The following is a 26,060-nucleotide window of genomic DNA, read 5'->3' as shown; positions in this document are numbered from 1 at the left end:
GTTCTCAAAAACTCATGAAACTTTGCACACACATCAGAAGTGGTGAAAATTTACATCTGATATGTTTCAGAATTAGGTGTGGCAAAATGGCTCGATAGCGCCACCTACAAAATTTCAATTAAGCGCCCTTCGTGCTACGTTTCACGTACAGTTCTGAAATTCGGTAGACAGATGTAAAAGCCCAATACCTACAAAAAAGCCCCTGGGTGCAAAGTTTGTAAACCCAACAGGAAGTGAGATATTTTGAATTTTCTCTACAAAATTTTGGCAGTTTTTGCCATTTCCACATGTTGTACTTTAACGAACTCCTCATAGAGCTTTTATCAGATCAATGTCATATTTGGTCAGTCTAATCTAAAGGCCTTTATGACGTTAAATTGGGAAGATCTAGAGTTTTCGCTGAAGGGTGTGGCCTTAGCGGCCTGCCAAATTTCGATGTTTTGCCATGAAACAGGAAGTTGTTGTAACTCAGCCATACGATGTCTGATCTGCCCCATACTTCACAAGTTTTATTAGAGTCCTGACCTGAAGATATATATATGCCAATGTTCAGTTGCAGTCATAGCGCCACCTGCCAGCAACAGGAAATGACATGTTTTACATTGTGATTAACTCCTCAAAGACATTTAATAATAACAACATCATGTATGGTCAGTCTAATCTTAAGGCCTTAGCGACATTTAATTGCAAAGATCTTGAGTTTTTGTTGAAGGCAGCCTGACAAATTCTGATGTTTCGCCATGAATGTTGAAGCTGTTGTAACTCAAGCATACAATGTCCGATCTGCTCCAAACTTCACATGTGTGATAAGAGTCCTGGTCTAAAGACATCTATATGCCAATATTCAGTTAGTCATAGCGCCACCTGCTGGCAACAGGAAATGGTATGCTTTACACTTTAGTTCACTCTCAGAAAAATATTTTAATATGCCATGATGTACCAAACATACTAGAAATATGTTAAATCATGAAACACTTGGCTAAGTGCTAATGTATGCAATTAAAGCCAAGAAACAGGAAGTTCTAGTAACTCAGGCATACAATGTCCGATCTGCTCCAAACTTCACATGTTTGATAATAGTCCTGGCCTGAGGACATCTACCTGGCAATATTCGGTTACGGTCAAAGTGCCACCTGTTGGCAGCAGGAAGTGTGGCACTTTGAAATGACTTGGCTATATTTCTCCTGTATTTACTCGCTTGCATCCATGTCACCCACTGTTCACTGTTTTCCTAATGCCAAAGGGTGGCGGTTAGCCAGAGTGCGAGGGCCCTTTCATCGCTGTTTGCAGCTTTAATTCAGCATTGTCTTCTCTTTCAGGTCTGTTGTCAATCCGCGCTCACGACTCCGCAGTGATGCTGCTTGTGACAGCGTTTGCTGCTGTGTAGGAGCTTCTTCCATCGCTCTTAGTTCTTCGTCCGTGTATTCGGATTTAAATAAATATGGCTGAGCAAAAAAATGCAAGTCTTCCTCTGTGTCGAAATCCTTAAACATGTTTGCGAAGGTTGTTTTGTTTACAGCGTGCGTCTCCCTCAGACTGTAAACGAAGCTCGGGCGCACCAGATAACACGTCAGCAGAGTCACTGCGGAGTCGTGAACGCGGACTGACAACAGACCCGGAAGAGAAGACAATGCTGAATAAAGTTGTAGTTTTTGTTATTTTTGGACCAAAATGTATTTTCGATGCTTCAACCAATTCAATCAGTGCTATAGGGAATTTCGCTTGAGGGCATGAAAATTCGCTGCACTGAGCGATATGGCTTTCACATCGGAGGAACATTTTCATAGTTTCTAACTACTGGTGGAAGTATCCACTTTTTGGCGTGTTCAAACTGGAAAAGATTTTAGTTAAATGAGCGCCTTTTGGGGGAAATAAATTGGCTCCTACTTCAGAGTAGGATCAAACCCAGCACAATAGGAACTACCAGTGACGTACGCTGATTGGCATGCCATATGAAACACCGGCACCCTCCATTTTTAAAAAGCTGTGTAAACTCAGTTTACATATACTTACTCCACAAACATGGAATTTACCTGTCTCCTTTGTCTGTGGCGTTGTGTTCTTTTCTCTGCCTTGATGCAAGTTGTCGTAGGAGATTTTGTCTTTCTCCTTTTTGCTCTTTCAATCACTTAACTTAAACGTCTACATTCCATCTCCATTATCACAAAGCCCACGACACGCAACAAAAACACAGCTCTGATCATGGCGTCCTCCATCCACCACTTGTTGACATTGTAAAAGGCGCACTTCATAAATGACGTCACTGTTGACCGGCTTCCGTCACTTCAGAGTTCCTACTGGCAGTGCGAATGCAGCCAGGAAAATGTCCCTAGGGGAAAAGTTTGTTCTCAGGGGACCACCCTGGTGGTTAGTTCCTATAACTGACTTCCTATAACTACTCGGTGTGAAAGCCCCTAAAGCTACTTGGTTTGAAAGTGACTTCTATGTAAACTGTGCTTCATACTATTGACAATTGACCTATTTTTGCCTATAAAATTTCACAGAATTTTCGATAATGTGACTTCACCCATGAACACACTGTAAAGTTTCAGGAGTGACATGTACACTTATTATATATGTTTTGCGACTCGTTGTTTGCACTTGGCTCAATAAACTATACAGTTTATGGAGTTAATAAAGTAGGCAGATGCAGGTAGCAATATTTAAGTTTGTTTTTAATATAAAGTATTTTGATTTATCAATTATAAATTTGATTTATATGGGCTTGTTCTTGATTACTGTTTTTTTTTTCTAGGAAGATTTGGCAACACAATTGAGTCAAGACTCTCTATGGTTTTCTTCTGTATGTGGCACCGCACACATACAGAAGAGAAACACATCCCTAATTGTTCAGTTCGGTTCCGTACTCACTGCATATCATTTTTGTAAATGTGATTGTCACTACCTGCAATTTTCGGGAGTAAATTACTGAACTGTGTTTGAACAGAATGGGATTAATCACTAAAAGGTGAAATGACAACTGAATTTAACTGCAGTGTGAACGTGGCCACAAAGACCGCAAACATTTTCGAACTTATAGAGTTTTACCTCGCTCTCTAAATGTAGTTGAGTTGTAGATAAATTGTTCTGCTGTGTTTGTGCAGGCGTTGAAGAAAACATGCAGGAAGTAGTTGGCCACATCACCGAAGGAGTGTGCAGACCACTCAAGGTGAGATGAAAACAATGTCATTAGAGTTGTGAATTAGTGGTTAGTAGTTGAGCTATGGTGCTCAAATGGGAAACCAAGGTTCAAGTCCTGCTTGCAACACTTCTTAATCCCATAAACACCTCATATGGTACTTTCCTTAGGACTGTGTGTATTTAAGTGATTCATATTTAAGCAAACTTGATCTGTTTCTTTTTTATTTCCTCCACCAGGTGCGAATCGAGCAGGTGATCATTGCAGAGCCAGGTGCAGTTCTTCTGTATAAACTCTCCAATCTGCTCAAGTTCTACCATCACACCATCAGGTACATACACACACACACACACACACACACACACACACACACACCTTTGTGAATGGCTTTTATTGTCTTCATTTCAGACTACATTTGATGGAAGGACAAATCCTTCTTATTATTTTATTGCAGAGCTTAGCATACATCCAAAACAGAAATGGCATAGCTGCAGTTTTTCTGAATGCATCTGTCTCTCTCATGCAGTGGCATCATGGGTACCAGTGTTTCCTCTCTATTGATGACCATCGATGAGATGCACATGCTCAGTAAGAAGATGTTCTTCAACAGTCTTAGTCTCCATGCCAGTCGCCTCATGGATAAAGTAAGTACCTCTAAAATGTAAACTTATAAGAATAGTTTACAGTTGTTGAAATAAAGCTGAAATAAAATAAAATGTAAATATTAGAGGAAAAACATTAACTTAAAAATAGTATATAAATGAATAACATAACACTTACTGTACATATACCAAGTTCATCAAATCTCTCTTCTGTTCTGGTGTTCCCATTTTCATATATCTGAAAAGATATGAAAAATCTTCCATTATTTACTCACCCTCATGCTAGTAATCCAGTAAATAACACCTTAATGCCTGAAAACAACCCAGAACACCCTTGCATTGTGGCGCTCTAACACAACATCCTATCCTTCTATAGTGATTGACACAACAAGTGGGTGCAAATGTGCCTTACGGTCATTCATCAGTTGGGTCGTTTTTTTAACAGGCTGAAAAACAGCATTCTCAGACCAAGGATTTTAAATTATCCCCAAAATATCCTTGAACACGAACAGGCTACTTTGGAGAAAAAAAACAACACTTCATTGATAAGTGGATCAATAGCCAGAACAAGATGGCCTCCTCTCCACACTTCTGAGAGAATTATCGCCTTAGCAGCGCACTAATCAAATCACCTCAGGCTTAGGACGTTACGTATCACTCCCTGACGTCGCTCAGTGCCAGGAACACCAGGCCAAGCTAATAAGCTATATTAGAGGCAGCAGAGCCTTAGGTAGTGTTCGCGTAGCAGGGTGTTTATTAGTCAGCCTTCAGAGGTGTCAGTCTCACTGTCAGACATGACTAGTTTGATTTTCAGGGTCTTGGACATGAGTTAGAATGGTAAATATACTGCTATTAAAAGTCTGAATATGAGGAGTCAAAAGCTCTGAACGTTTTGTCAGAGGGCCAGTGACATGATGCTTATTTTTTTGTGTCTGAACCTATGAATTAATTTAAGAAGACATTAAAAATGCACTTCATACTCAGTGTTTTTAATGATGGACATGTTTTCAGTTTTTTCCATTAAAATTAATTTTGATATTTTTGAGAGGCTTAAAGACAAAATGTGGTGCAACCAAGAGAAACACTTAATCTATTAGTAGAAAGTTTATTTAAATTGTTCATAGAAAAATCTTACATAGTTTGGCTTAAAATGAATGTTGTCAATGTCGAATAGTATAATTCCAAGAAAATACTGATATTTGAAAAATTTGATAAATACTTTTAAATTGAAAAATATATTTAAATAGTTAAAAATAAAGAATTACAATATTTATTTGTGTGCACTCAAGGTACATTCGAGGCATGAGGGAAATATTATTAATGGGTGCATCAGTCGTCTTTTTCATTAATGGGATAGTTCACCCAAAAATGCAAAAATTCTGTCATCATTTACTCACCCTCATGTCGTTCCAAACCGCTCAATTCAAATGGATTAGTTTTACAATCTCTTTATGAACTTTTTGAAGCGTCAAAGTGTCAATGGAGGGACAGAAAGCTCTCAGATTTCATCAAAAAGATCTTAATTTGTGTTCTGAAGATGAACGAAAGTCTTACGGGTGTGGAAAGACATGAGTAAGTAATTAATGAGAATTTTCATTTTTGGGTGAACTAATCCTTTAAATTAAAACTTGTGTTGAAATTGGTATAAAACCCACAAAACCTAGAATATATTACTTGTGTTTTAAGATTTTTTTCTTGTTTTCTCAGGTAGAGCTTCCACCTCCTGATTTGGGTCCCACCGCCTCCCTCACTCAGACTCTGTCTCTCCTCAGAGAGGTTTTGGCCTCCCATGATTCATCAGTTCTGCCTCTTGATGCCCGTCAGGCTGACTTTGCCCAGGTGACTTTTTATTTGATGTTTTGTTGAGGAATCCAGTGTGTTTCCACCTCTTAGTGACTGGAATGTGATAGTTTGTAAGAAATACTTTTGTTTTCTTTTAGTTTTTTTCGTTTTGTGTTTTTTGTTTTGTATTTTGATTTGTGTTTTGTTTTGTCAACTTGTATTGATGTACTATACAACATTTATTAAGTAGTTTTGTAGAAGTGAAACATTTTTGTTACACTTATGCATCTTTTTTTATTGTTTCGTTCTAGAAATGAATAGGTTGTCTTATATTTTTGTGTTTGTTTATCCATGTACATTTCAGTAATATTATACACTATTACAAGTAACGCAAGTTACTTCACGTTATCAGATAAAATTTTTTCACAAATGTACTTTATGTATTTAATCTCACTTTATTAACCAATGTCTTTGCTGCCGATGATCCAATTGAACCATACTAATATAAAAAAAAGGACTTTTGTGTTTGGTTTGTTTGAGCTGCGCCCTCTACAGGCGTGAATTTGCATTTCCTTCAGCCTGAGGCTTATTAATTTCACTTTTGTGTGGTCCTTACATTTGCCAAAAATAGAAGTTTTTATATATATAATTGCTGTCAACGTTGTTAACGCATGCAATACATTTTTTCCAGTTTAACGCATTAAAAATATTTAACGAAATTAACGCAGCATCCATTTTTTGCATCCTTTGGGTAGCATTACAATATATGATCATGCTCTTATTCATGCAAATGATTTTAAACCATTTAAGCGCGCCAAAAGAGATAAAGAGAATGCGCTGTCTGTGAATGTCCTGTCACACACACAACGCACAGAAAGACGTGCGCCAGTATCCTGCACATGGATGGCGCACCGGAATCGAGTTCTCTTTCACGCTTGAACGGACAATAACACGCACAATAATGCCAGAAATGTCCGTTTTGTCCAGGATCCTCATTAGAGCAGCCTTGAATGAGTAAATAAAGTCTTAAACGAAAGTAAAGAGTTATGAGAAAGTGGGACGTGTGTGAGATCTGCGTCATGTGCGGCAGCTAATTGAAGATAATCAAAGAACAAAGATAACATAGAAAAATAAATTTTGTAGCTTTAATCTTTATTTAATTTAGGCTATAAATTATGCTGTGCAGACTGTTTGGTAACTTTATTCAATTTCTGTATTTTTCCTATCTGTTAGACAGGTAGGAAGGGCACAGGTTAATATGACATTTATTATGGGTTTATGTGAGGATTGTTCTAAGTACACTTAAATTAAAAGTTGTTATATTTTTTAATATATATATATATATATATATATATATATATATATATATATATATATATATATATATGTGTGTGTGTGTATATGTATGTTATAAAACAAACAAGCAAGCCCAGCCCAGGTGAGAACACAAAAGTAACATGACGCATTACTTATTTAATACCATAAAAAAAAGTAATGCAATTAGTTACTGTTTTTTGGGTGTAACGAAATATTGTAACACATTACTTTTAAATTACCCCAACACTGCTTAAGTTTATGTCAAACAGAGGTCATGACTTTTTTAACCCCATCATCCTGGTTCTCAGGTGTTGTCCTGCATCCTTGACCCATTGCTGCAGCTCTGCACGGTATCAGCCAGTAACCTGGGCACAGCAGATATGGCCACCTACATGGTGAACTCCCTCTACATGATGAAGACCACACTGGCGCTCTTTGAGTTCACAGACAAACGCTTAGAAATGCTGGAATTTCAGGTTTGTTACACATGGACTTATTACAAAATTATAAATTATAAGATAATTTAGACAATTTAAAATTATAAATGAGTCAAAGTGAGTTTAAACCTTTTTGTAATTATTTTATTGGTGACTTACTGTAGATTGAGGCTCACTTGGACACGCTAATCAACGAGCAGGCGACGTTCGTGCTGACCAGAGCCGCACTGAGTCACATCTACAGCTGTGTCCAGCAGCACACGGCAGAGCAGGTGAGAACTAATGTGAAGGATTTGGGTAAGGAACAGCTCTTCTTGGATCACAGCTTGAACTGTCTGCTGTGATACACTGTATGACACATGCAAAAATCCCAAAAACTCTCCCCCTCTCTGTTCTGCTCAGTCGCCTGCTCTGCAACTGCAAGAAGATTCCCAGCGTTACGGGAATTATATAAATTATACACAGCTTCACAAGACCCTGAAATAAAGCTTTTAAAGAAATTATTTCCACAGAGCACCTCATTGACAATTATTATCAGTTATATTGGTGCTGCTTTTATGCTGTTATTGAAGCCTGAACATGATTCTTGCTTCTTATCAAGGATACAGGAGCAAATGAGTGTATAAAAAGGAAAATTTCAGTTCTAAAATCTTATCGAATATCCAAAGCCGATAAACCTGATAAACAGCATGCCAATGAATGTGCTTGCTTGGAAATATAAACAAGTTGGTTAACTTTAAGCCACCCCCTGTGAAAAAATTCATAATCAAATTACTAAGAAACCACTGACAGGAATAACAAAAATAGGTATCATTTTAAAGCTTAGAAACTCAGCTTTTTAATGCATCCAAACATTTTGTTCAACTCTTAATGAGTGCTAAGTTATCACTATAAAACGCCTGTGGGCGCCACCTAGCTACAAAAAAAAAAATCATATTTTACAAAACTCCTGCCTTGATTATTACAAAATAGGTGTAATTTGAAAGCTTAGTGTCTGAACTTTACAATGAATGCTGCCACTTTAGTTAACTCCTAAGTAGGGGTCGACCGATTATCGGTGCCGATATTAAGCATTTTTATGGTTATCAGTATCGGTCATTTTCAAAACCGATTTGCTGATAAAATAATTTCATCTTGAAATGCGCTGTTTAGCTCTGATGCAGCCACCTCTGTCCAAACGCACCACTCTGTGGCCTAGAGCTAGCTCCGCCCACTGCCCATCTGATTTGTTGGGAGTCGCGAGTCCGGCCAATCAGCGTGGAAGGCTGAAGGCACGGAAAGTTTTGCACTCTTACACCGAAAGGTGAGCACTAGCTAACTGGAGCTGCTTCAGTGATCACGCATCAGTTGTCTCTCAATTGTAAGGCAGCAGCAGACATTGCTTAAGTTAAATCACAATCCACTACACTGAAGTTGCAAGACAGCTCAATATAATCAGGAGCTGAATTTCGGCGCGGGATTGCGGGTATTGCACATAATTCTACACATTCCCACTGGTTTCGCGATTATTAAACGGGAAATTCCCAAAAACATTTATGCATTATAGCATGTAGATTGATCCAAACAGATTACCAGAGTATATTAGTTATATTAAAAATTTCTGTGAGACGTAGTTTCACAAACAGTTTGAGTGATTCAGCGGTACCGAATCTCCCTCTCTCTCAAAATGCGCAAATGGCTTCACATCCATAGTATCCACATTGAGTTTGCTCTGCAAGCGAGATGTACGCTGCAATACAAGACTTTAGCACGCGTTTCGAACAGTTAACTTGACGGAATTTGCATTTGCACATCATTTTAACTCATACCAATTCAAAAATACAGGCCATTTTAAAGCAAGTACTCGCACGCTCTCAAGAGACGGTCTTCAGTCAGCGCGCTCTCAACCAATGTACGCGCACACAGGAGACAGCCTTCTCTCAAACTGCTCGCAACAAGTGTCAGATTGAGTTATTTTTCGCGACTTATTACACATGAACGATGTGAGTATTAGGGCTGGGCGATATATCGATTGTCACGCGCATTTCGTCAGTAAAGCCGGTTCCCTGATTATCGCTAAATCGCCATCACCTGCTTTCAAATGGAGCAGCATTTAATATCGCGTTCATTATTGAAGGCAATTCATCTGCGAAAATGAACGCGATATTGCGTAGCTTATCAATGAACTACGGCTCTGTCTATTAAATGCCGCTCCATTTGAAAGCAGGTGATGGCGATTTAGCGGTAATCAGGGATCCGGCTTTACTGACGAAATGCGCGTGACAATCGCATGTGATATATCGCCCAGCCCTAGTGAGTATACATGTAAGCACAGTCGGTTGTCTTCAGTGAATGTGGACAGCATGTGTAACAGCACTATATTGCTATAGATCTTAAAAGAGACAGCAGCCTTTAAACCTGCTACTGTTTACTATTGCCTGTCACAATCAAACAACAAAAGAAAATCTTTAATAAGGATTAAACTATATTTCATTTATATAGTTAAGGCTATGTAGAGTTATTTTATATTGGATTATTATTATTGTTATTAATGTTATTATTAACAGTTCTCAGAATTAAAGATGTTTAAAGCATTTTAAGATTTATAATTTTTTTTGTCAGAACCCTTGTTATTCTTAATTTTGACGTTAATTTTCATTTTTACACCAGACATGTATATCGGTTCAAAATATCGGTTATCGGTCTACTTCATCTGTAATAAAAGGTATCAGCATCAACCCTGAAAAACACATATCGGTCGACCCCTACTCCTAAGTACTGCTGAGTTATCAGCTGAAAAATAATAATAATAATAAAAAAATAATAATTTATGAAATGTTTTTTTTGTACTATGTACTCCAATGTGTCAAAAGCATCATACAGCTTAGATAAACACGTTATATGTCATTTGAAAGGTCTCTCGGAGTAGAGTAGAATACAACAGGCATAATTGTTTTGGGCTTTGACTAAACTTGAGCAAGTTTTTGTACGTGAAGCCCCGCAAGACCCATATGTAAATAATAAACCGATGCAGCATTTATGTCATGCTTTGGCTCATTCAGGAAACATGCTCCTATTGTGGAAAACTGGACATCATTATTTACAGCTGATTCTCACGATTAAAATGAGTCCAACCTCAGCATAATCCAATAAGCCAATCACAAGATATTGATCATGCAATTATGACACATAAAACTCCACTGGCGCACAGATGCTAACTAAAACTAAAATGTAGCTGTGATGTGAACTTCATGCAACATGCATAGAATGTAGAAAATTGTAGAAAAAGCATATCATTACTTAAAGTGGATCCTCTCATTTGAAATGAGTCCAAGATCAACAAAATCCCATGCGTTGGTCACGAGTTATTCCACATGAAAGGACAATTTTAAAAATGCCCATCAGGGCGTGCCAATGGATAAACAAAAAAGCTACCTTGGTTCCAAATGCTATAACTTTGAATTTCTGTATGCGATCACCACAAAATTTGATACAGACACAGCTCACCAAAACATCACCAAAAAAGAATTGTCCTCCTACCTTATTTCCTTTCTGAGTTATTGCATGTCAAATATGAAATATATGTAAAATTTCCCTTGAGCAAACTTTTATTTTTTGCCTTATCAGCAGTTTCTCAGCATGAGAATGTCCAAATTTAATTAATTATTTTATTTAAAAATGTAAAAAGTTTTCTTTCAAACGATACCAACCTTTTGACTCTCCTTGCTAGAGATTTGGAGTTATGAGTCATTATTTTTGTGCATGTAGGCTACCTTTGTTCCAAATGCTGTAACTTTTGATTTCTTTATGAGATCACCACAAAATTTGATCCAGATACAGCTCACATATGGTGGAACATCACCAAAAAAAGTTTTAAATTCCATTTTAAATTAGAAAGATATATAAATTTTCCATTTTTTCCACTTTTTTTTTTTTTGCTGTTTATTTGCAGTTTCTCAGCATGAGAATGTCCAAATGTAATTATTAATATTTTTTTTTATTAAAAGTATAAGTTTTTATAAAATTATAAGTTTCCTTTCAAACGATATGAACCTTTTCACTCTCCTTGCTGGAGTTTTGGAGTTACGAGTCTTTACTTTTTTGTGTGTCACTCAGGGCTTAAGGGGTTAATAAACAAAATTACTTGGTGGAACAACTGATTATTTTATTTTATTTTTTTTTATTATTTTTTTTAAAAAAAATTTTAATTTTTTTGTGTCATTCATGTAATACACATGATTATTATTAATATAAACCTATTATTATTACTTAAAAATTAATAATTAATAATTTTTTAAACATTTGTGTCTTTTATTATGTTACTCCTGTTGCTTTTTATAAAATCAAGAAGCTATGAGAGGCTATGTGGTAAAGTGATTTTTTATTTTTTTTTACCACGGTTAAGGGGGTTGTAGATCGATGAACGATGCAAAGTGAAGTGTTTTATTACTTTAATAGTAATAAATAGTAATAAATAATTTTAATATTTGAAGTTTGTTAAATTGTAACTTCTGACAGTAATGTAATGTTATAATGTAAAAAAAAAATGCTGTATGGGTCAATACTTTTTGGGTGAGGACTTGGAGTGATAATGCCTGATAATAAATTATTTCATCAGTAAATTTATATTATAGCACACATTATTATACTAGTTAGCATAGCCTGCCATTAGTTTGAAAATAATATTTCTAATAAATAAATAAATACTAATAATTTATTTCTAATAAAACATTCTAAATAAATGCAATTCATTACAGTATTATTTTAAAACACATGTGAATTTAAATTATTTAAAATGTATGCAGTCAGTGAAAGGTAAGGCATGACCTTGCACCCTTAAGACCCAGAGCTCATCAGTGCCGACAGCCCATGGTGGAGTCAAGGGAGGGAGGAGCCAAGGTGGTGTAGAGGCTAACAATGGTTGGGGGACGACTGCAGGAGTTGAGGACAATGTATCCATAGGCACTGATTGAGATCTGATGGAGACGAGTGATATCACTGGAACTGGAGACCAAGGCAATGCCATGGTTACGAACGTCGAAGCGGAGCCAGAGGCCCTGAGGACTGAGGTGGAGCTGGTGTGATGGAGGACAGAGGCGATGCTGAGGGGAAGGAGGAACCCGCTCCAGTCATAGTGATGAAGGGACGGAGCGCAGCAGATGGCCTGCAAGTCCGTGGTGGAAGTGGTGTGACAACTGACCAAGGGGGAGTCGGCAGGATGTAACCCGGTGGAGCCACAAGTCCGAGGGTCTCCGGTGGAGCCGAAGGTGGGAGGAGCCAAGGCGAAGCCGACAGGTCGACAGGCTGAGATGGAGAGAAGAGATCCGAGGCCGGAGGTAGAGCCATAGGATCCTCTCGCACTGAAGCTGTTGGTGGTAACGACCTGTAGCTCGACGTCATAGCAGGGCTTCCACGGAGACGGCGCAGGGATGTGAACATCCGGAAGCAGCCGGGCTGGAGGACCGGCTGAGCTTCGCGGTGATGGCGGCAACAGAAATCTTACAGAATAACGATAAATATAACCTAGTCCATGCAGGTTGATGAAAATAAGTCATAGTACATGGTACGCTGTCTAGAAACAGCAATGATGAAGGTACCGGGTGGGATATGGTGGGAGTCGTTAGCTCCTCACTGAAGTTTATCAGCCAGTCCTCATTGTCTACACTCACTACTCCCTCGTCCACTGATGTTGCGGGCTCACACCCCTTGTCAGACTAACGATGGAGCTCCACTTCCGGGGGGAGGGTCAGCTCCGTTCTCTCTTCCTCGGGCTCTGGCTGAAATGTCATGGCAGGCTGTAGCTCTCTGTCTGCAAGGGGCTCACACAAAGGGCCCTATTTTAACGATCTAAACGCAAAGTATAAAGCGCACGGCGCAGGTGCACTCAGGGCGTGTCCAAATCCACTTTTGCTATTTTAACGACGGAAAAACGGTCCGTGCGCCGGGGCGCATTTTTGAAATGGGTTGTCCCCATTCTCTTAATGAGTAATGAGCGTAACGTTCAATAAACCAATCAGAGTGTCATCTCCCATTCCCTTTAAGAGCGAGATGCGCTCGCACCATGGCGGATTGCTATTTACATGGCGTACACGCAATGAGTCAGTTAATATATATGTGTGTGTATTGGCACGATTGTTCAATTAATTAGCCAATTTCGTTCATCATTATAAGTAGTAATAGGCTGAATTGAAAATAGGTAGCCTAATTCTAATACACGCAATGACTATTCATCATTACATTTTTATATTTATGTAGCCTACACAATAATATTCTTTTACACTGTAATCCTTTTGTTTTTAATATTTGGCATGTTTGTGTGATGCGCATCCCTGTGTGTAATAAGCAAAGTCAACGCGCACTGTGCCCAGAGGCGCAGTTTCTACCAACGCGCTCTAACAAAAAAATATTGCGCCATTGACTTTAGACTTTAGACCAGGTTTGAGTTGGTCTATTTTCAGCTCCTTAAAATAGCAATGCGCCGGCAATGCGACCGAACACACCTCTTTTTTAAACCAGCACGCCCATGGGCGCACTAACTGGCGCAAATGCATTTACTAATTTAAGGACGTGGCGCTGAACGGGAAAACGCGAACGGCGGCGGACGCAAACTAGTAAACACACTTGCGCTGCGCCTTGCGTCGCATTGCGCCGGGTGTATTATAGGGCCCAAATACTCTGCGGTCGAAGGTGGTGTTTCATGCTCTGGGTCTGGCCATGTTCTGGACCGGCACACGATGCTCTCCAGACACCAGATGATAGCTTCTTTCCAGCTCAGTCCAGTGGTGTCTGGGAGATCCACGAGGTGATGGTAATTTGCCCCAATCTAGAACAGTGACTTCAGAGTCTCGTCATCATAAGGGCAGGTGATGGTGAGATGTCAAACACAAACAATACCGGACCATGAACAGAACGAAGAGAGGAACTTAAATACACCTTGATGATTAACTAAAAGATGAACAGCTGTGATGATGTGATGTGGCTGGAAACTAGAACAAAGGTAACACATGTCATGAACTGAACATAACTGTGAGTCAGCACATTGCCATTGAGGACTACCTATGATGACTTGACAGCTGAGTGGGCATTATTCTCATGCTGAATGCGTCAACGTCACATATGCAAAGACTGCATTCATGAATGTTTGACTGCCAAATTGAAATATTAAACAGAACATTAAAATATCATTATTAACCAGTTAAAGGTAATATTAAATATGTGTTTCTGTTCAGAACGATTAAACTAGATTTGTTTTACGTTTTTGTTTATGTTCCTGTTACAATTTCGTTATTTCATCTGTTTTTGTTTTCATTCCTTGAACCGGTTCAGAGCCCTGATATTCTGGCAATTGTTTATTTTAACAGTCAGATGTTACTGTAAATATGGTCTGGAAAATCTACAGATAAGTCTAGATATTTGAGTCTGGAAAAGTGGAAAGGGAAATGTGCAGGAACCCTGGATCTTTTTGAGCTCTCTTTTGCAAAACACTATTTGTGGCCATCCTTCCCCTTTTATATCACCTCCAACACACATGCACACACTAATAGCACACATTACTTCCTTATTATCTTTTTCTCATTTCACAGGAACAGTCTCTATTGTCTATTCCTTCCCTTTAGACCTTATTACCATGGTTACCCTATGGTTAGAGGCTCATTAATAAAATCACAGAGCATGGATTTTCAGTCAAATTCATCACATGGCAGGAAATGGCCTGAGATTGAAAAAGAACACAAAAATAAAGCTAACGCTGTAAACATGATTACCTGTACACATCTCTGTGTGCATTTAAAGATTAGACCAAGCAAATGATTTACCTTTGTTTTGTTGTTATTCATTAATAATGTGGCGTCACACAGCTAAAAGCACTCAGCATCTCTCTCACATTGTGTACTATATAAGGTGAATTTCAGAGATTTAAGATCACTGAAGATCTTATAACAACATTTTAGTCTGCCACTGGTTTCCATCCAATTTCACTGTTGGCTCTTCTCTTTTTCAACCATTCTTCAAAGTTTCTCTTTTTGTTCTCCAGTTATTTTTTGGAACTCATTCCAGATGTTTTCTTTTTGCTTTGTTGTGAAACAAAAACTTAACAGTGTAGTCCAATTCTCAAACCAATGAGTCTTATGAGTTGTTTTTTTATTTGGTTTTGTTTTTAAATGAATCAAGTGCAAGCAGTGTAATCTGATTCCTGAACTATTGACTTCTATGAGCCATTCTTTTAAATGAATCAAAACTGTACAGCTTGACCAGTGTAGTCCAATGATTCTCATCTCTCATATTTTTAAATAATAAAAACAACACAGTGCAAAAGATGTAGTCTGATTCTCGAATGAATCTGTACTTTTTTGCAAATCCAAAACATACTGTACAGTGTGACCAGTGTACTCTGATTCCCAAATGAAGGACTCTTATGAGCCAGTTCTTTTGAGTAAATCAGAAACATACAGTGCAACCAGTGTCTGATTCCCAAATGAATGATTCTCCTGCTAGTGAACTGGCATTAATGAGCCAGTTCTTTTTAGTGAAAGAAAATATACAGCATGACCGGTGTAGTCTGCGCAACCAGTGTTGTCTGATTTTCAAACTAATTAATCTTATGCAACGGCCCTTTTTAGTGAATCTTACATGAATGCTCCAGTCCTTTTAAATGAATCATAACATACAACCTGACTGGTGTAGTCTGATTCTCAAAAAATGACTCTTATGACTCGTTTGTTTTAGGGAATTTGAAACGCATAGTGCGACCAGTGTAGTCAGATTCCCAAACGAACGATTCTCCACCAGTGACTTGGCACTAATGGTCCAGTTCTTTTTAATGAATCACTTGGAACAGCTACTGACTCACTAAATCGTTATTTATCATGACATGACCAAGAGTTGTTACTGTATCATGTTGTTCCTATGGCTTTGAGCCTTACTCTTGTTTATGGGTGTTTGAGTTTATAAACCAGCATGGTCTTTTTAGTTCAGCTGACTAATTGTCAGGTGAAAAAGTTTCCAGTAAACTTGGTGACTCTTTCGGACATGTAGCGGCACTTTAAGCAAGGTGTTATGTTACAGAAGACAGGCGAGAAAGCAGAAGCATTGAAAGTAAGCACGGGTGTGTGTGTGTGGGTCTTGGCAGAGCAATGCAGTCTGGGCATTTCCACGCCTGTCCTCATCACACACCCCCGTAAAAGGCTGGCGTGTGACTAAGCGTCTCTGGACACCTGCTGTCCACAGCACAGGACACAACTGTCTCGCCTACTGCTTCAATGTCTTCTCTGTCCACTCAACGCTGTTAATTACGGCCTGTCTCGGCTTTATATGGCTCCTGTTGCCCACAACAGACGTCATGAATCAGGCCTTCAAAAGCCAATTTTGTGTCTCATGTCGATGGCATCATTTTAAAAACATTACGACCCTCCAAATTGTATATGCATGCAAAAGACCATGAGGCTAAATGAAGATCCTGTTGATGTATGAAAATCATAATGCATCTTTGTACACTCTTCATGTTGTTAGGCTTGATGCGAAGTACGTAGAACTCTAGTCAGAATGATCAGTTTTATAATAAAGCACTAAGCCATGAGAGGTTGTGCATAGCAAATTCAAATTTACCTGCTTAATTTTGGTAAAAAATCACTGTATGAATGTTTCATCATTAAATGGTGGAAAGAGTGGCATGGTAAAAGCAAAAATGAAAACAAATAATACTTATTTTTATGTTTTATTTATATACATAGCCGATAATTATTTTATGGCTGATAGCTAATAATGGCCAATGTTAATATTCTTTACTATTTTGTCTAAATAAAGAAAGAAATCAAATTAAAAATGTCTGCAACACTATCAACACCTAAATGAATCTTTGGCAGTCAGGTGGTACAAGTAAGAGCTCTTTAAGATGTGTACATTCATTATTTATTATTGTAATGTTATGTGTTTTTGAGACATGAGGTAATTTAAAGGGTTAGTTCACACAAAAATGAAATTGCTGTCAAGTTCCACACCTGTAAAGACCTTTGTTCATCTTCAGAACACAAATTAAGATATTTTTGATGAAATCCAAAGGCATCTGATCCACACATGGCAGCAACATCATTGCACCTTTTGATGTCCTGAAAGGTAGTTGAAAACATGGTTAAAATAGTCAACGTGACTACAGTGGTTCAACCTTAAGTGTTATGAAGCGACGAGAATACTTTGCAAAAACGAAAAAAAATAATGACTTCATTCAACAATTTGAACCGTTGTCATACGTATTGAAGTGCAGGCTTTGTTTGTTTACGTCTGAACGCCAACTCAGTATTGGCCGAAGCTGAACACGTGAGCAGCACGACGCACGCGTTGGATGCTGACACAGGATCCGACCAATAATGAGCCGGCATTCGGAAGTAAACAAGGAAGCCTGCACTGAGTTCACTACATATGACAACAGTTCAAATTGTTGACTAAAGTCATTTTTGTTATTTTTGTTTTGTTTTTGCGCACAAAAAGTATTCTTGTCGCTTCATAACATTAAGGTTGAACCACTGAAGTCACGTTGACTATTTTAACAGTGTCTTTACTACCTTTCTGGACGTCAAAAGGTGCAATGACGTTGCTGCCTATGTGTGGATCAGATGCCTTTGGATTTCATCAAAAATACCTTTATGTGTGTTCCGAAGATAAACAAAGGTCTTATGGGTGTGGAACGACATGTGGGTGAGTACTTAATTACAGAAATTTCATTTTTGATTGAACCAACCCTTTAACGTTGTCTCTAGTGGCGCTTTGCAGACTCTGCTCTGGCTGTCTGCGTTCATGTGTTTTGGAGGAGGCGTGGCTTTGGACAGCACTCTGAAGAGTGGGTGGGATGCTTTCAAAGCTAGCTTGCTATTGCTAGCCTTTCTGAAATTGCCTACCCTACCTTTAACCAGCAAAAAGCCCCATTGTCTATTGTCAGTAGTGTAGCAATGTTTGAAGCATAGCTCACACAGCTTTTGTTTCTCGAACATGAGAAATTTGCATAAAATTGAACCTGTTGCAAAATTTGCATAGTGAAATGTTTCACCCTTACGCAAAATTCCCGATTGTGTGGATTCCTCTTGAAATAATGGGATTTCACCTGCCAATTTTTCATCAGTAAATGTAACCACATCTTAACTGTATTGTTTGTAATGACTAATTAAAATCCATATAATGTTCAGTCTATGTGTATTTACGAGTTTCTGTAAATTGGCTATTTTATAACGATTTAAAACATGTCTCATCCATTCCAATTTTAGAATGTACTACTACTACTATTACAAATCTGTACAAGTGTGTGAACATAAAGGATTTTTGGTATATTAGCTTGATCTGCTGCATTCTGAAATGTGTCATTTGGGATAAGTTGTGTTATTTTCTTAGCAATATATTTGTTCATTTTCTCTCCTATTCATAAAAAACTATTCAACAGTCAAAAAGCATCTACGAATTTTTGTTGAAATGTGAAATATCTCACTTCATGTGTTTTCAAGCTGTCCTGTTGCACCTATTCCTTCTCCTCTTTGTTTATGTGTTATATCTGTCCCACAGGCTGTGTCAGTTCACAGAGCTGAAGGGAAGTAGTTGTGTATCCTTCACTCATGTTTTGCTGTGTTCTTCCTCGTAGGGTCCCTTGGCCAACCTCCCTGGCATGGACAGCACATCCTTAAAAACAGCAATGGTGAGGCCTGTTTCTCTTTCTTTATTAAAGTGCCCCTATTATGCTATTTTAAAGGTTTCTAATTTTGTTTTGAAAGTCTCCTACAATAGTTTTTCATGCATCCAAGGTCAAAAAACACTTAAAGTGTAACTTTGTCGGTTTTCAACCCATTTTGTATTGTTACAATGTCGGTAGTTTATAAATGTTGTCTGGCTATCACCAGACCAAGCTCAATTTAAAACTGAACATTGGTCTGGGGAGTCTGTATGTATTTTCTACTGCACAAGAGGCATGATCAACGAGCATTATTCACGCAATTGGATAGTCCTCAACCAATCAGGTCAACGATCCGGGTGACGTACTTTGCAGAGCGACGCGAAAACTCCAGACAGGTTTAGTTTGTATTGGTTTGTAGCATTGATCAGAAGCAGCAATGGCATCACGAAAAAGAAAAAAAGAAAGTGAGTGGTATTTACACCCACTCCAGCGATTTGTTTGCTAAACTAAAGAAGTCATTCAGCATCATTGAGAGGTTAAAAGGAATTGGATTGACGGTCGTGCTTGCTGTCGCTTCTCTATCGTCATCGTGTTATACCCACCAATAGCGAGCAAGGTGGATAAGCCAGTCTGTGATTGGTTCCAACAAAAGTGTAACAGAAGCAGTAGAAATGAATGTACAGGTTTCCAGACTGAGTTGCCGGGCGAAATCAAATCGCCGGCAGATCAGGCTGGGTTTACCCAGTCTAATATAAATGAGCAATGTTTACTCATTCGCCATGTTACCTGAACTGAGAAATTCACGTGTATTCATCAGCAAAAGTCCATCGGGTCATGGAAAACACATTTGACACATCTGAAAACTGTATCATACTTTGTCTACTCTTTAAACAGCATTATTCAGGGGGAACTGAAGGAAAGGTAGTCTCTTTCAGTTTTCCCCCTTTTTTCTTGTGGTCATCCAGTTTGAAATGTTGACTACAAACAGAGGTTTTTCAGATTTCATATTGCGGCATTGTCTCCGTATTTGATTCTTTGCAACCTCCACCAAAGCATTTTTAGCCAGCTAGGCACTCTGCTGAAAATGCCTGCCTGTGAACACCTATCTGCAGTTCCGCATTTTTTTTTTTTTTTTTTTTTTTTTCAGTTGAGACGCTTTGCTAGTGTTACTAGTATCTCATTTCACAGATAGTTTGTTTCTGTACTGTTTCTATATAAAAATCCAATACAATGTAAAGTATTGGCTTTTGTTTTAAATTATTTTTTTCCATTATTATGCTTGTTGTCATCGTTGACATTGTACAAGCAGAATGTGGCGATTGGTCTGTGTTGTATTTGTCCCACCCCTCATCCACTCTGATCGGATGGCTGGCTAAAAAGTGACACTGATGAGTGCAGAGTTTTACTCAAAGTTGAACATTCTTCAACTCGACCGGTAAAAAACGCTGAGTGCTCAGTGCTTGAGCATGAAAAAGATGCCTACCGCCTTGTTATGCTCCTGCTGTTTAAAAAACGCAGCACTTCCATTGAAAACAATAGAAAAAGTACACTAGCCACTGGAAAAACACACGGCCTTAGCCACTGCCTACAACACACTGGATCCTTTACCAGAATCCAAAAGTAACTCACTTCTAAACATTTATTCTTTTCTTTCTACAGCAAGAGAAAGACAAATTTTATTGAAAGCCCATTTTGCCAGCACAGAAGTACCCCATGAAATTGTCTCATAATATACATTGCATTACCTCTTTTCTCACAGCGTCTGAAATGGGGATGAAAGTGTACTGTCCAAGTAGTAATAGAAGATATTTGCTGTCATAATGATGACAGTAGTGCACACAAAAGTAGAAGCTGCTCCATGCTCCGATGTGGTTAGCGCTCACACTACATGCGTACCTTGCCCGAGCCCAGCTAAACCGTGCTCTGGCCCACCTCTTTCAAGCGGGCCAGGGACAGTTAAATGAACTGTGCCAGGAGCGATCATGCTAATCAAACAAACCCAACTTTGGGGGTCAAACGCGCTCAGGCACGGTTCAGATCGCCTAGTGTGAGTACACCCTTAAACTTCTTGTAATAGACTTCTAATTCATGATCTGCGTTTTGTTTTACTATATAGGTGCTGGTCATATAAATTAGAATATCATCAAAAAGTTGATTTATTTCACTAAATCCATTCAAAAAGTGAAACTTGTATATTATAGTCATTCATTACACACAGAGTGATATATTTCAAATGTTTATTTCTTTTAATTTTGATGATTATAACTGACAACTAAGGAAAATCCCAAATTCAGTATCTCAGAAAATTAGAATATTACTTAAGACCAATACAAAGAAAGGATTTTTAGAAATCCTGGCCAACTGAAAAGTATGAACATGAAAAGTATGAGCATGTACAGCACTCAATACTTAGTTGGGGCTCATTTTACCTGAATTACTGCAGCAATGCGGCGTGGCATGGAGTCGATCAGTCTGTGGCACTGCTCAGGTGTTATGAGAGCCCAGGTTGCTCTGATAGTAGCCTTCAGCTCTTCTGCATTGTTGGGTCTGGCATAACGCATCTTCCTCTTCACAATACCCCATAGATTTTCTATAGGGTTAAGGTCAGGCGAGTTTGCTGGCCAATTAAGAACAGGGATACCATGGTCCTTAAACCAGGTACTGGTAGCTTTGGCACTGTGTGCAGGTGCCAAGTCCTGTTGGAAAATGAAATCTGCATCTCCATAAAGTTGGTCAGCAGCAGGAAGCATGAAGTGCTCTAAAACTTCCTGGTATACGGCTGCGTTGACCTTGGACCTCAGAAAACACAGTGGACCAACACCAGCAGATGACATGGCACCCCAAACCAACACTGACTGTGGAAACTTTACACTGGACCTCAGGCAACGTGGATTGTGTGCCTCTCCTCTCTTCCTCCAGACTCTGGGACCCTGATTTCCAAAGGAAATGCAAAATTTACTTTCATCAGAGAACATAACTTTGGACCACTCAGCAGCAGCAGTCCAGTCCTTTTTGTCTTTAGCCCAGGCGAGATGCTTCTGACACTGTCTGTTGTTCAAGAGTGGCTTGACACAAGGAGTGCGACAGCTGAAACCCATGTCTTGCATACGTCTGTGCGTAGTGGTTCTTGAAGCACTGACTCCAGCTTCAGTACACTCTTTGTGAATCTCCCCCACATTTTTGAATGGGTTTTGTTTCACAATCCTCTCCAGGGTGCGGTTATCCCTATTGCTTGTACACTTTTTTCTACCACATCTTTTCCTTCCCTTCGCCTCTCTATTAATGTGCTTGGACACAGAGCTCTGTGAACAGCCAGCCTCTTTTGCAATGACCTTTTGTGTCTTGCCCTCCTTGTGCAAGGTGTCAATGGTCGTCTTTTGGACAACTGTCAAGTCAGCAGTCTTCCCCATGATTGTGTAGCCTACAGAAATAGACTGAGAGACCTTTGCAGGTGTTTTGAGTTAATTAGTTGATTAGAGTGTGGCACCAGGTGTCTTCAATATTGAACCTTTTCACAATATTCTATTTTTCTGAGACACTGAATTTGGGATTTTCCTTAGTTGTCAGTTATAATCATCAAAATTAAAATAAATAAACATTTGAAATATATCAGTCTGTGTGTAATGAATGAATATAATATACAAGTTTCACTTTTTGAATGGAATTAGTGAAATAAATCAACTTTTTGATGATATTCTAATTCTCCGCGTTCGTCAGTTATCACCTAAGATCACACTACGCCTACGTCATACGTCGGGTCAGAGGTCACCCTTCTGCCAGAACTCGACTCTAATGTTCACGTTTAGGGCCGTGGCCGGAAGCCAGTGATTATAGTTTATTACGTTTTAAATATGGATATTTTTCTTTCAAAAAACCCATCACTTTTGCTTCAGAATTTATTAACCCACTGGAGTCGTAAGAATTACTTTTGTGATGGATAGATGCACTTTTTGGAGCTTCAAAAGCTCTATTCAAACTCTATTCAGTGCCATTACAAAGCAGGAAAGATCCATTAGTAGAGCCAGGATTTTATTAAATATAGCTTTGATTATGTTGAACTGAAAGAATAAAGTCACATACAGCTAGGGTGGCAGCTAGGGTGGCTTGAGGGTGAGTAAATTATGGGATATTTTCATTTTTGGGTGAACTGTTGATTTAAGGTTAAAGAATAATCAATTAATTGTTTGTTAATTTTAACAACAATCGATTATGGTGATTTATGTAAATTGACATCCCTTGTCTGAAATGGTTCGATCAAGGATTTAGTCTCTCTAAATCCTTCCTTTTCAAGAGTCTGCTCTGCTCTGATTGGTCAGATGGCACAGTCTATTGTGATTGGTTGACCGCTTATAGCACGTGTTAGAAACCAAACGCCCATTACCATATCTGAGTTGTAGGCTTTCTCACCACTTGATACACAGTGATATGAACAGTAACGATGGCATTAGTTTTACTGTATCAATTCGAGCCTGAGTCCTCATCCTTTTGAAGTGCAGCAAAGTGGATTTGTATTGTATTGTATTGTATTTATTTATTTATAGAGCACTTTCCAGGCTACTCTGTAGCTCCAAAGTGCTGTACATAGTAAACAAAATCAATAATTAAAATACAAATAGACAAACAACACAACAAAACACATCATCAATAATAATCCTCATCAATGATAATAAATACTTCTATGAAAAGTTAAAACGCCAGAGAATATAGATGTAATTTTAAAGGACTCTTGAAGATACCTAGTGTAGAGGACGATCTACACTAAAAAAAAAAAAGAAAGTGAAGCTTGCATTTATCACACACATTTCGTCTATAATACAGCCATTTGCCAAGAACATGAAACGTTGCATTTCAAAACATTACAATTGCAGATTACCTTTTAACCTCGAAGGAAAGCATATTCCATAGTCTTGGGCCAGTGACAGCAAACGCACATTCTCCTTTTGATTTAAAACATACTCTTGGGATCACTAATAAAAATTTGTTTCAAGATCACAACATTAAATGTGATTTGTATGGCTTAATGAGCTCCACCAAATATTCTGGTGCCATTCCATGTAATGCCTTAAAAATATATGTTAAGACCTTGAATTGGATCCTATAGTACACTGGTAGCCAGCCTAATGCTGCGTTCACACCAAACGCGAATAGAGCGTAAAATTCGCGTCTACCGCGTCTAGTTTGCCGCTTGAACATTTTGAATGCATTCTAGAGCGAAATAGACGCGCGTAAAAAACAAGCGTTTGAAGCGAAATTGACGCGCGTCCGAGGCGAAATCCGCTTCTTGTGGGAGGGGCAAGTGCTAGGCGGTTGTCTGTTTGCAAGATGGCTGATGTTGATCGTGCATTCATCGAGAGAGCTACCGCTTTGTATTTGCTCTGGAGAGCAGAACAGCGGGGTTTTGTACAAGTTGAAGACGTGCAGGTCCTTTTTACCTGTCTGATGAGTCTAAATCTCTGACAGATAATATCAGTTCCAGAATAAACAGCATTATTACAGTAATCTATCCGGGAGAAAATAAAAGCATGGATGACTTTTTCTAAGTCGCTAGTTGACAGGAACACAGCATTGAAGACAACAGCGGAGTGCTTTCGCAGTGCAGAAAAGAGTGTCGTCTCGACATGTTGACAGCATGAACCAAACTCTTTCAGGCCTCGGATACATCTACAATGTTTGAGGGCAGTAGACATTGTTCACAGGCATGCAAATTTGTTACAAACCTATGTAGGTTCGAGCAGGAAGTGAGAATGAAATTACTAATGACTCGTTTCAGGCAGTTCAGAATCAGTTATTTTTTGGCAGACAATAACTCCATTTATCTTTGAAACTTTGCAGACCTTTTACATTCACAAACAGCTATATTACACACTACATAGATTCATGTATTTACTTTGTGATTTTAATCCAGTCTGAATTGAAAATGTCTGGTTTTCCTCACATAACCTGCAGAACAAATTACTTAGTGTTTTTACTAATGGATCATTAGTATTCATCATTAGGATTCAGACCTTTTTGCCACATTTTTAGGTGAAATAACAGACATCCTTTGTTAATAATTGCAAAATTAACAAATCAAATCCTGTCCGAATAGTGCTACCTAATGGTTTTAAAGGTGCAGTCACATTTGCAAAATTTCAGCAGCATTTAAATCTAGGGTAGGCAGTGTTTTTCATAAATGTTTTTTTCTTTCCATTCCTGTTTTTGTCTAACGGTGTGTTGTTTGTTTTACTCACAGGTCCAGTTTGACCGTTATTTGGCATCTCCTGATACACTTGTGATGCCGCAACTCAACTTCCTGCTCAGTGCTGCTATCAAGTATGAGTCAGCTTGCATTTATCACACATTTCGTCTATAATACAGCCATTTGCCAAGAACATGAAACATTGCATTTCAAAACATTACAATTACAGATTACCTTTTATATACAAGGATTTGAAGAGCATTTAAAAATGACAAGTTTACCAAAAAATTCATCTTTTTTTTTTCTGACCCTCATGTCAATCCAAACCTGTACGCGTTTCTTTCTTTTAACACAAAAGACACTATTTTAAAGAATGTTGGTAATCAAACGGCTGACGGTAGCCATTGACTTCCATAGTAGAAAAAATACAATGGAAGTCAATGGCTACCTGTGTGGTTACCAACATTTTTTTTAAATATCTTTTGTGTTCGACAGAGAAAAGAAACTCATACAGGTTTGTAACAAAGTGAGAGTGAGTAAATGATGACAACATTTTCATTTTGGGGTGAACTTCCCCTTAAAGCTGCTCTCCGCGATTTTTGGCCCTCTAGCGGTTAATAAACAGAACTGCACGCGTCTTGCGGAGGAACATTCTAGCCTGAGCTACTTTTCTCTGTGTATGTCTATGGCGAGTCACGCAGTTACTGTGATACTCTGCGGCGAATCCTACCAGTCTGGTCTGAAATAGTCCGAATATAAACACTTAAGACAATATAAACACTATAAACAGGATAAGACAAAAACACGGTTTGGAAAATGGATTCATGTTGTATATTCTCATTATATAATTTTTGTAAATTTTTAACACAAAAAAAGTTGCGGACTGCAGCTTTAAGTGTAATGGAAATTAAACTTTTTTTTTTTTTTTTTTTTTACACAATTCACATTTTACACTGTATTCTCTTAAAATTCTCAA

At 38.4% G+C, this 26,060-nt stretch overlaps 1 protein-coding gene across 1 annotated transcript in view; it reads left to right on the top strand.

Annotated features, from left to right (window-relative positions):
* Positions 1 to 26,060, top strand: part of cog6 (component of oligomeric golgi complex 6) — a 74,467-nt gene that overhangs the window by 43,646 nt on the left and 4,761 nt on the right. Inside the window, 8 exon segments of the mRNA XM_048160218.1 lie at positions 3,105 to 3,169; positions 3,379 to 3,470; positions 3,666 to 3,783; positions 5,449 to 5,580; positions 7,149 to 7,316; positions 7,442 to 7,549; positions 18,877 to 18,930; positions 25,139 to 25,218. Of these exon segments, the coding sequence (XP_048016175.1) occupies positions 3,105 to 3,169; positions 3,379 to 3,470; positions 3,666 to 3,783; positions 5,449 to 5,580; positions 7,149 to 7,316; positions 7,442 to 7,549; positions 18,877 to 18,930; positions 25,139 to 25,218 (817 nt within the window).

This window comes from Megalobrama amblycephala, linkage group LG16 (genome assembly GCF_018812025.1).
Source record: "Megalobrama amblycephala isolate DHTTF-2021 linkage group LG16, ASM1881202v1, whole genome shotgun sequence".
Classification (NCBI taxonomy): Eukaryota; Metazoa; Chordata; class Actinopteri; order Cypriniformes; family Xenocyprididae; genus Megalobrama; species Megalobrama amblycephala.
This window is presented reverse-complemented; position numbering and strand designations above follow the sequence as displayed.